Source organism: Plectropomus leopardus, chromosome 6, assembly GCF_026936395.1.
Source record: "Plectropomus leopardus strain MGB_pleo_1.0 chromosome 6, ASM2693639v1, whole genome shotgun sequence".
In the NCBI taxonomy this organism is placed as follows: Eukaryota; Metazoa; Chordata; class Actinopteri; order Perciformes; family Serranidae; genus Plectropomus; species Plectropomus leopardus.
In genome coordinates this window covers 20,706,890-20,717,833 of record NC_142181.1, presented here as the reverse complement: position 1 = coordinate 20,717,833, position 10,944 = coordinate 20,706,890, and the positions used below count along the sequence as shown (strand labels likewise).

The following is a 10,944-nucleotide window of genomic DNA, read 5'->3' as shown; positions in this document are numbered from 1 at the left end:
AGATTTACATTGAAACCTAACAGCTGTTTCAATGTAAGATTTTCAAGCTACTTCCTTAGATGCAGTACCATACACACAGATCTGTTTAGATCTCTCTGTGGGACTTCCAGCTTCTTTTTATTCTTATGAACATGGCAATAATTCCTATGTAAGCTGAAGAAACATGTATGCAAGCTTTTTTATGCACTCAGGTCCCAAGAAAAGGAAATAACTTGCAAAAAGGAGAAAATGATGTTCCAAATGAAAAGTCAGATGGCAGGTGTGCTGTTTGCTCTGTTTATTAGAGGTATATTGTCAAACATTTTACAAGCTGTTGCTTAAATGTTTCCATTTAGAGAGAAAAATGCAACACTGAAAAACAATTATTAAGCTCAGCAGAGAACACTTTTAAAGCCCCTGTTTGAAAGGCACTAGAGTCCCAGTTTTAATGTCAGTCCTTTTTTTCTTGACACATGCAGACACAACTAGCAAAGACACCTGTTGTTAAACACTTCAGTAGCTACAATACACAGAGCTTTCAATTGACTTGTTAGTTGAGCTTTTAAAGGCAACATCACTTATGTCTGCTACATGTGAAGGACACCAAAATGTGTGCAGTGATAAGGTGGGAGGCTGAAGAAACACATACTGTTGATTCAATACACTGATAATTTGTACGGATGGAAAGCTACCATAACTTACTTCATGTGGAGGGCAGGCTTTCTGTTTGCTGTATGCTCTGTTGAGTGCACATATCTTAAATATTTTCAAGATTAAATACACCATATTGCTGCTATTTAAATACATAATGTGTCTTTTAAGTTAGAATCGCCATTCAGTGGAATTATGTATTATCACAAGACAACCATCATTTGGATTTTCTTCACGTCTGCAAAAGAAATGTACAAAAAAAGTCTCGTTTTTAAATAATAGTGATAGTAGTACATTCAAACAATAGCATAATAGTTCCTCAGCATTATTGTTTTGGTTTTAAATAGCTTGGGGTGCTTGTGAGTGGGACAGTCTGTCAGTATGTTAACGCTCATAAAAACAGATGCACCCTACTTCTGGGTTCAAATACTGCAGAAACAACACTGTCACATAGAGTTTAGATGCTAGTGTCATCGTCGTATTGCAAATGCTGATGATCATCAGGAGGTCCATCAGGAAGTCACAGGATTCTGCTGCAAAGCTTAAACTGTGTCCACGACTGCCTACTCTGTATTTTTTATTACCATTTTTGCTGCTAAACACATGTGCATGTGCCTGTCTGGCAGCTGTGTGAGAGTGCGATGAGTGGCAAAACACTGGAATATAGAACAGACACCTTCTGATGTTAAAGCGCTGGCTTCTTGTGAGAGAACAAGTCGCCTGTCAGCTGATGGTGTAAACAGCATCATCGGTAAATTGGTGAAAGTGGAACGTAATTGCTGGCAGTTTTGACCATAATTTTACTTCCTCTGCCTTGCTGTCTGATCAGTTCTCCTGTGCTGTGGCAGATTTGTCTGTTTCTCTCACTTTTTTCTTTCTCTTTCTGTGCCTGACCCTTTTTCTTGCTTGAAGATTTAGCTGCTATAGCCATTTCTTCATTGCCCTCCTCTCCATTCATACCTTCCTACGCTGCTACATTTGTCTCTATCAATCACCATGTCTGTTTGCAGTAATTTGGCTTCCACAGTCTCTTCTTCCCAAAATCTGCCTTTTCATGCTTCTGTCTTATTCCCTCGATGCTCCTCCATCCACGTCTAGCTTTTCGCTGGGTGAGTCCTCCAGCTCACTACCGGCAGCCGCAGCCCTCCACCACCATGTCCTGATAATTCTTCAGCACTACTCGGTCTTGAGGGTCCAGATAGAGCAGGGCGATGGGACTAAGGGAGGTGGGGACGCAGCAGGCCCGGGGCACTGCTCCATTCACAGAGTTTACCAGAGTTTGCACCATGGCGTGGCTAGAGGAGTTCATGTGGTCAGCCAGAGGAAAGCGACATTCTCCCAGGCAGAAGAAGGCGTCATAGCCGCTGGGTGCAATGATCCACTTGTGCCAGCCCACATCGTTGAAATCTACATATAGAGGATGACGGCGGCATCTGTTGCGGGAAAGGCGTTTCAGTTTAGCAGCACGACCACCATTTCTTTTCACCCTTCCACGGTCGCTCCAACTGACCCCTCCTTTATCAACCCCCCATTCCGGCACTGAATACGCCTTTTTCCTACCCCTTCCCAATGCTTGGTCTCTATTGCGGCCCTTGCTGCTGCTCCTGGCCCTTTCTTTTGTCCCTTTTCTCCCTCTCATCCTCTGGCCTCCATTGGGGGTCCTCCTGCCATGTTTAACTAAGGGCTCTCCACGGCCGTCATGACTATAAGTCACCAAGAGAGGTCTTTCCTGGGCCCAGCTGTGTTCGTCCTGACCCACTGACCTGCATACCCTCAGGTGTCCCTGTTTGTGTTTTTCTGTCTCCTCCTCACCTGCAGCAGAGGAGAGGTTTTGGTCAGGGAGTGAGGTGGTGCTGTTCTCAGGCCTGACCTCCAGAAGGAAGCCCAGGCTGCCAGTCCCAGCAAGGGCCTTATGGAGAAGCTCTGCCCTCAGGCTAAAAGCCTCCCAGAAACCACTTGTTTTATGGCTTTGGAGGCCAGTGGTGAGTAACCTTGTCTCCAGCAGGGTGGGCTCAGGGTCCCCATGATGCTCAGTGAGGTAAAGGTTAAGTCTGTGGGCCCCAGGACCCAGGGAGGCTCTGTCACTGCGGAGGAGCCGAAGCTCAGCGGAGAGCACCCTCTCATCCTGAGGGATGGAGGAAACATTGAAGGATATGTGCACCCTCTTACGATCCTCTGCTATAGGACTGTCTCCAAGGGGCTCTGGGAGAAAAAGGAAGAGGAGAGACAAAGAGGTGTGGAAGTTTAGAGTGGTTTAAACTTACTTTAGTATGAAATATGATATTTCTTGAATGGTCTCATAACCAGGAAAATTGCCAAACTATCTACCAATATCAGCAAATAAGTTACCATTGCAGATCTGTAACTATGGGCTTAACTCTTATTGTCACTGTAAGTCACAACTTTTACCCTTTGCTAGAGGACATAGAGTAAACTGAACTGCTAAAAGCCTTAATTTGTACCTGGATGTGTTGATACTTTAAAGTTAAGGAAGAAAAAGATGTATTGGGCCTCAAGTTTGTCTTATAGCCATGTATGGTTGTGTGAAGTACTGTATGTGCTTGTGTAATTGTGTTTTCTTCTCTTCTTTTACTTGTCCTACACCAGCATGCATTTAGCGATTCGATCCACCCTACTTCTGGGTTCAAATACTGCAGCAAGCTGAATCAGTGTCAGAGATGGCAGAGCCTGTGGGTGAGTGAAATTACTGACACAAGTGCACAAGAAGCAAAATGCAAACAAGAAAAGAAAACAAATCATCACTTTAGAATTACGAGTTTCTATCTGTGGTCTGAGCAGTTTTGAGATATTTACCTTCAAAGTTTTGTATTCCAAAGGGTATAAAGGGTATGAACCTTTTTGTTTTCTAAATAAATCGTCCAAAAACACATCTAACTAAAGAAAAACCCACCTCACATAATGTTAGTAAGTTGTCACAGAATAAGGATATATGAATAACTAAATTTTGCCAAAAATGTCAGATAAAGCCTTATTCTTCTATGGTGACTAAATGCCTAAGGTTAAGAGGAAGGTAGAGCAAAACAAACTTGTTAAATTCGGTAAGATTAGGTCTGAAGCCACTGAGCTCTTTAGCAGGAGCAGTTTGTAATAGTCTGTGTTATTGTTCACTAGCGCATGGCAAATATGATCTATTCTTTCAACTATTGTCTTGAATCTGTCTTGTCAGTCTTCCAGTTTTCCTTTTCAAATTACAAATACAGAACACCACCGCCCGCTGGTGTGGAGTTATTTCAGCAGCATGTATGTACTATGTGGTCATTGACAGTAGTCTCGATGGTGTGTCTTTTTTAGCCAAGACAAAGGCAAAGTGAGGCGACGTAATGGTCAACCTTCACCACCACTCGTTATTTGATGTGTGTCTTGGCCTTTAGTTTACTCTCCCAACATAATGTATATTTCATTGCTAATAAAGCTGTGTCAATCAAATTAAACTACATACTAACAAAAGATAAGTTGAATTCCAGATGAGATTGCACTGAAATTAATTGGACCTTGGAGATGGCTGACACAGAATGGTAGGTAGAGGAGCAGCAGGGGCCATACAGCAAATGTTGATCCTGGGGCCCCCTAAAAGATTAATCCAGCCATGATCAGGACTGCAGTGCAGAGTCCAAAACAAACTTCCCCTCACTGGATCCAAGTACGCTCTCTCACACATGTTTTGAAAGAAGACTTTAGGGTTGTGTCAACCCTGTGTGTGTACTCTTATCTTAGAGCACACAGATGGATCTTACTCAGTGTTTAGATTGTTCAACAGTGAGTCACAACAAACATCTGCAACTGTCATAAATAGGATCTTTATACTTCATCTGTGCAATAAATAAATTCCACAGAGTGCATAAGTAGCATCTGTTAAAAGGCCAAACAAGTCAAACAATATCAAATATCTGAATCACAGTTTTATATCCAGTGAAATAAGCATGGCGTTGTGATGTGCCATTGAGCTTACCATTATGGTGAAAGCTTCGTACGGTGTTAGCCTCTTGGATGTGCTGGCTGGGGAAGCTAAACAAAGGATCCTCCACTAGATGGTACTGCTGCTGGTGGAAGCGGTAAAGATCCAGGAGGTAGCCGGGCACCGGCACTCCAGGCCGAGGGTCGGGCTGAGACTGCAGGCCGAGTCGGCTCAGGAGGAGATTCTGGATGGTCTGTGCCAGACTGGGCTCCTGGAGGAGGGAGCTAGCTGGTGGGTGCAACAAGGAGGAAGGCACCGGGGCCACTCTTCCATGGTCAATTTTGCTGGTGTCTCCACCCTGGCGACCAGATGAGGCTTGAGGTAGCAGCAGGACCATGAGGAGCAGTAGGTTAGCAGGGAACATGGTGGACCTGGAGAGAGACAGAGAAGTGAGCAGAAATGATGGGAGGACAGGTGTGATGGGAAAAAATGCAAACTTCTGAAGACACGTTTATCAGTTTGGTCACAATATGTAATTTGCAAAAGAGATAGCTCCTCTGAGATCCTGCGAAACTGTATATCATGCTTGTGTCATCTCCTTCCTGGACACACCAGTTTCTCATTAGTCTTCAGTCGTCATGTGGCATATGTTCAAGAAATTTACTGTCCACATGTTCCATATGAAGTTGTTTGCTTGTTACTCCTGGCTGTAGAAACAGTGCCACTTTGTTTTTTTTCCTCTGTTTACTTATGGCAAGCCTTTTACCCTCAGGGCCCATATATCTACTAGGACACCTAAGCAGGAGTAATTAAACAGTGTCTATCTGTAATTTAATCGTGCTGTGTGTTTGTGGGTGATGGGGTTCACAGTGCTGTTTATGAAAGACATCTAACATTAATCAAAGGCCTCTACTAACATATAATAGAGTTGGAGAGGCGAGTCACAATGACAAATAACTACCTTCCTTTTGAAATCATTGGAGAATATATGCATTAATACATTTAGTAGCTTTCTATAACTTTAACTAAGTGAGTGAAAAAACAGAAAGCTTTTTATTTAAAGGCCTTAATAGATTAACCTTGATAGTACAGGTACAGGATGTAAATAAACCTTCACAAAACCCCCATAAAACATCCAATTTGTAGGTTAAAATCTGCTTTTTGAATTCTGGTGCTAGGAGAACTCTTTTGTTAATATGTGGATGAAGTGTGTTCAAAAGCATTACATTGCACCATTCTGCACATTGCCACTAGACTTCTGCAGGCCAGGAGGATAATCTTCCCATAGAGGAATAAAAACATACCTTGGCATTGATGTATATTGTTGAAGGGAAAGAGAAGAGCTTTGTCTGTATGTAGAATTTTTGGAAAGTCAAAATTTTAGATGTTTTTGAATCTGAGCTACGCACTTATATTTTCTTCTTTGGAGGTTCTGTGCATGCAATATGCCAATGTTATGATGATTCTGATTTAAATTTTGATGATGTGTGAAAAGCTGAATAATGTAGAGTAGCACTTGCATCTGTAATGCAATGCCTTGTTTCACAGCCGAGATTTGCAGAAAATGAAATGCCTGGTTTCATTAGTGCTTTTTGCAAAAAATCAGATCAAAGAATAGACCGACAGTAAAGTCCAGGCTTTTCCTAAACGTATACACGAAGGTGGAAATACAATGTGAATTTGACTCATCAAAGCAAAAGTGATGTTGCTCTACCAACCACTGGCCAGCTAACCATTTGTCACTTCAGCATTCTATAGGCCGTGCGAAGCGAACAGGAAAAAGTTGGGCAGTTTCTCTCAGGGCGTCCTCAGAACGACGGTTACGATTCTGAAAACCTAATTATATTAGCACAAGTGGAGCCTTCCACTGGACTCCTTTTTCCTCTTTAGGCCATACTCCTCTAATCACAAGCACACATTTGCACACTGAGGAAAGCATACACATAGCTGGCCAATCAGGATGTGCCAACCCAAATACATGTGGACCGCACAGTATGTAGGGAGGCGGATTCCTGCTGTTTGTGCCGAACATGCCTCGAAATGATCTCCCCTTCTTGCCACCTTGACAACTGCTTCATTTATTCGATGCTTAAATTACTGAAGCAGAATTATGAGCAAAACCCCAAAGATGCCACAAGAGTGCTCCTTTAAACTAAACTTGACTGTGTTGAGGTCGTCTTTCATCTGACTCAAAACAAGTGTTTAGCTCAACTCTTCCTCCATGACTATGCTCAGTGCGGGAACACGAACACAGACAGCGGGTCACGCAATTACCACTACGAGCTGGCTAACACCCTGTGACTCTGTAGTGCAGGTGTTAATAATAACTGAGCCAGTAATTAGAAACCAGCAAGTTAATGGCCCTCTTGACCTAAAGAGGGCCATTAACTTTTACACCTCACCTCAACCTAAAGAGGTCGAGATGAGGTGTAAAAGGGTCAGCATGAATGAATAAAACCTGTTGACCATCCCAAGACAAGACAGAACTGCAAATGAATTTAAGTGAGACATAATAGAGCAGAACTGAATCACATACCCGTTGATGACATGTTTGACTGGTATAATAAAGAAATGATCCTTTTTCAAAGTGCACCTGTCTATCACATACGTTTTATCTCTTTCCTTGTCTGAGCTCTCACATATCTCCCTCTGTCTCCGTATCTCATCTCTCTAAGGGACAGAGAATTGATTAAGACCTCCACAGCGAGATAACAGAGTGTGTTTATGGCCGAGCGAACACATAATGACACTGTAATGACCGCTAATCTAACCACACTGTCAGAAAAGGGGTTAAAAGGAGGTCGCAGGTGTGAAGGTGTGTATGTTTTTATGCGTTGTGTGTTGCTTATGTGGTGTGCGGTTCAAAGGGCAGGCCTGGGAAAATAAGCCACCTTCAAGCGTGGGATTGTTGCTGGTTATCCATTAAACCTCTCGCAGCCCCACCCAGGGCTGTTTTACCTGAGGCAACAAGGCAGAGGACAATTACAGATTAGACACTGCTGGATGGCCTCTCCCATAATACCGTGGAGGCTTGTAAAGCAGATTAAGGGCAACAACACCACCTCGCTCCTGTACTTTCCTCACCTACAAAACCACCCAGGCGACTCTGAAGTTCAAAGGTTCGGTCGTCACAGGGTGTGTCGCGGCCTGCACGAGGCAGAGAAACACGGATGAAAAGAGAGAAGTTTGTGAGCTTGCCCTACATCATTTTGACATACATACAGCCTCTGTTCTCCCTGGGTGTCTGTGTTATGACTGGTTGTTTCTAATTTAAACCACGCAAAGAGGATCCAGGCTTAATTTAGCATCTTCGTGTGTCATGTGCTTATGTCGACTCATTCCAGTCAGCTGAAAAAACAGACATTTTAATGATTACAGCTCCCCAGAAGTTCATGCGTTTCTATCTGACTATCCCAGCCTCACTGTGCGCTTTTTTTATTCCCTCTGGCAGGAAGTTGGACTAATCAAATGTTCTTGGGGGATAGAGGACAGAGCTGTTTGATGAATGGCTCCTTGATAAGGTGAGATGAAGGGCTGGGGGGCCTCAGCAGCAACGTATGTGCATCTTCTCCCTGTGTGCATGCATGCAGCTCAGCCTGTTAGACATATTAGAGTTGACCTGACCTCCCCAGCAGACAGTGGCGTGACCCTGGCGCGCGGCAGACGAGTGTCGTCGCCGGCCTGCCCCGTGCCTTTCTGAACTCGTTGATTAAAACCTCTGACCTCCAACGTCCGTTCCTAACCCCTGCCGTTTCTATCTAGCTGCCTCTCTTTTTATCTGTTTATTTCAAACCCTGCTCCCTTTCCCCTTCCTCCTTCCTCTTTGCATTCCTCGAACTTTGTCCTTTTGCTTTGTGCGCAGCACTGTCATACAATACGTAACTGCTTTTCTCTTCTCTGTGTCCTCCTTCCTTTTTCTTGATTCTTTGATTGACTGTCTTACGTTCTTTCTTGCTAACAGTATCTGTTTTTCTGGTTCTCTGCATCACTTCTCCCTCTCGTTTTTCCCCTCCTCTCACATTAATGTAACTTTTTTTCTCGGCCTTAAATGAATGGTGTTTTTGCGGAAGAGTGCGGTGGACTGCTGCCGGGGCCAGAGGGCCGGAGTGTCACCGCAGCCGGCTGATTTATCCACCGCCGCTGTCTTCATGTTACTCCTGGTCCCTCAACTTTCCCTTCCTGTTGTTCTTCCCGTGTTTCTTTTCCCAAATTCCTCCTCTCATTCTCCCTGATCCACCCCCCTCCCCTTCCAGCTCTCATTTTTCTATGCTGCCGTCTCATTCTTTCAGAACACGATATGTGCAGCATACATGCCACAGGGTGAATTTTCTCTCTTTGAGCTTACTCAAATACTGGAGAATATGTCATGTTTGACAGCCTCATGAGCCCAAATGTGATGTACAGTGCACATTTGCACACCTGAGAACACTTCTGAGGATCATTGCCGCTCTTTTTCCACTTGCAACCATATAAACTGAGCACGGGCGCCACAGTCCGTATAATTAACTGTGAGGTTATGACTACACAATACTCGTCATACTTAAGTAGTCATTAATGCATGACTTTGAGCTGTGGAGTTAATACATAATGGGGCAGGGGGCGGGGTGAAAAATGTCCAAAACAGTTGCTAAGTCGTGGTTGTGCTCTCTGAGGCGTAACAGATGAAATCATTAGAACAATATTCCAGGTAAGCTGCTGCGAGGTTTTATTGGACTCTATTGGAGCGGCTCTCTAATTCATCCCATCTGGACCAATTAGCTCGCTAATGACCCAGACGTCAAACACGCACATGTGTCCACGCTAAGAACAGTACATGGATTGAACACATGCTAACTGCCAGGCAGAGTGAGCACTAACACGTACGCACAAACACACGCCAAGATGTAGAACTGTGGAGGAGTTGGGGTGTAAATATGTGAGAGCGATTGGAAATAGACACACACACACAAACACACACACACTCACACTGGTGTGGTTGAGCGGACATTCAGCGCTGGAGCAGACCCAGTGCTTCGCAGCTTGACCAAACTGATCAAGTATCACATTTACACACACTCACACTGTGTTTTGGCTTCATCAACAGGTTGAATTTACAACTTTCATCCTTTTTCTTCCTCCGTTTCTCCTCTTTTGTGTCGGTGCGGGATGCCCGGAGGTCTCAGTGTCACATGTGCATTGTGGTTAACAGGAGGCCCCGCTGAGGCACAACACTGCACACAAGCATCAATGGAAACACTGACATATCTAACCCGTGACTGCTGAAAGCTCAGAGACTGCTCTTGTCGTGCGTCTGACAGCTGAGCCGATGTGAAATACAGAACAAAAACACGCCTCTGCTTTTCACATTAACACTGAGGGCCAATTCATCCTGTGTATGTTGCAGCGGTGGCGAATTTTGCTCTTTGAACTCATAATGGCCGCATTATTCCTGGACAAGATTTTGATTGAGCAACACAGTGTGCCAGCGGCGTATGCATGTGCATGTGTGTGTGTTGTTCCCCAGAGTGACTAATGGTTTCAGCAGCACAGTTCCTGTGGCCTGTGGCTTGACAGGACAGACAGACGTGTATGTGTGTGTGTGGGATGTAGTACTCACGTCCAGGTGTGGTGGGATGTATGCAGAGTCCATGGTTTATCCTTGAGCTCCAGTGTTACGATCCCTCGGCTCTCGCTCCCGCTCCTTTGGACAGAGTGGACAAAGTGGACTATTCTCTCTTTTTTACCTCTCTCAAGGTAACCAGTGTCTGTCTCTTGTATGTCTCCTATGTAAATGGACTCTCTCCATGTTATCCTCTCAACTCTCTGCTCCCTCGCTCAGCCTCTCATCCTGTTGTCAGTGTCAGATAAGCAAACTCTTAAAAACATCCACCGGCTTCCCCTTTGCCTGCCTGACCTCTGCAAGTGGGCAACTCCCTTTCCCTGTCGCCTGCACTGGTTGTTTGAAACACACTGGTGTCGCCGCTGTGCATGTGGAAGCTGCAGGAGGAAAATGACTTGTGTCTGTCTATCTGTCTGTCTGTACTGTAATGTATCACCGGCACCAACTCCCTTTAGTTCCTAAACCTCCTTACTATGTCTCTCTCCCTTCCTCTCCACTCTGTTCCTGCCTTTTGTATCTCCTCCCCTTTTCCTCTCTCTCTCTTTTTCACTCTCTCTCCCCCCCCACACACACACATACACACACATTTTTTGTTGCTTTTTTTCAACTATACTAAGTGCCCAGCTGGTAAACTCAGTTTAAGACTAATTGACTTTCCTGGCCACTAAGATCCTCCCAAATAGTGATGTCACAAAGACCTGCCCCAGCACATTTACAGGCTGCTATCGCTCTCTCTCTTACACACACACACACACACACACACACACACACACACTAAAACCAAACCAAACACACTCAA

The 10,944-nt window shown here is 44.5% G+C and overlaps 1 protein-coding gene across 1 annotated transcript; it reads right to left on the bottom strand.

The window, feature by feature from the left end:
• Nucleotides 1-262: 262 nt before the first annotated feature.
• bmp16 (bone morphogenetic protein 16) lies at nucleotides 263-10,692 on the bottom strand. The gene is made up of 3 exons (XM_042487360.2): nucleotides 10,143-10,692; nucleotides 4,601-4,977; nucleotides 263-2,832 (listed from the first exon to the last, which is right to left on the bottom strand). Exons 2-3 carry the CDS (start codon nucleotides 4,968-4,970, stop codon nucleotides 1,757-1,759), a joined length of 1,446 nt encoding a protein of 481 aa, XP_042343294.1. The 5' UTR covers nucleotides 4,971-4,977; nucleotides 10,143-10,692; the 3' UTR covers nucleotides 263-1,756.
• Nucleotides 10,693-10,944: the final 252 nt, after the last annotated feature.

Excerpts from the sequence above, each read along its gene's own strand:
- bmp16 (XM_042487360.2), bottom strand. The coding sequence starts at position 4,970 with ATGTTCCCTGCTAACCTACTGCTCCTCATGGTCCTGCTGCTACCTCAA. Across the intron at positions 2,833-4,600 it reads ACGAAGCTTTCACCATAATG|AGCCCCTTGGAGACAGTCCT; the intron begins GTAAGCTCAATG and ends TTTTTCTCCCAG.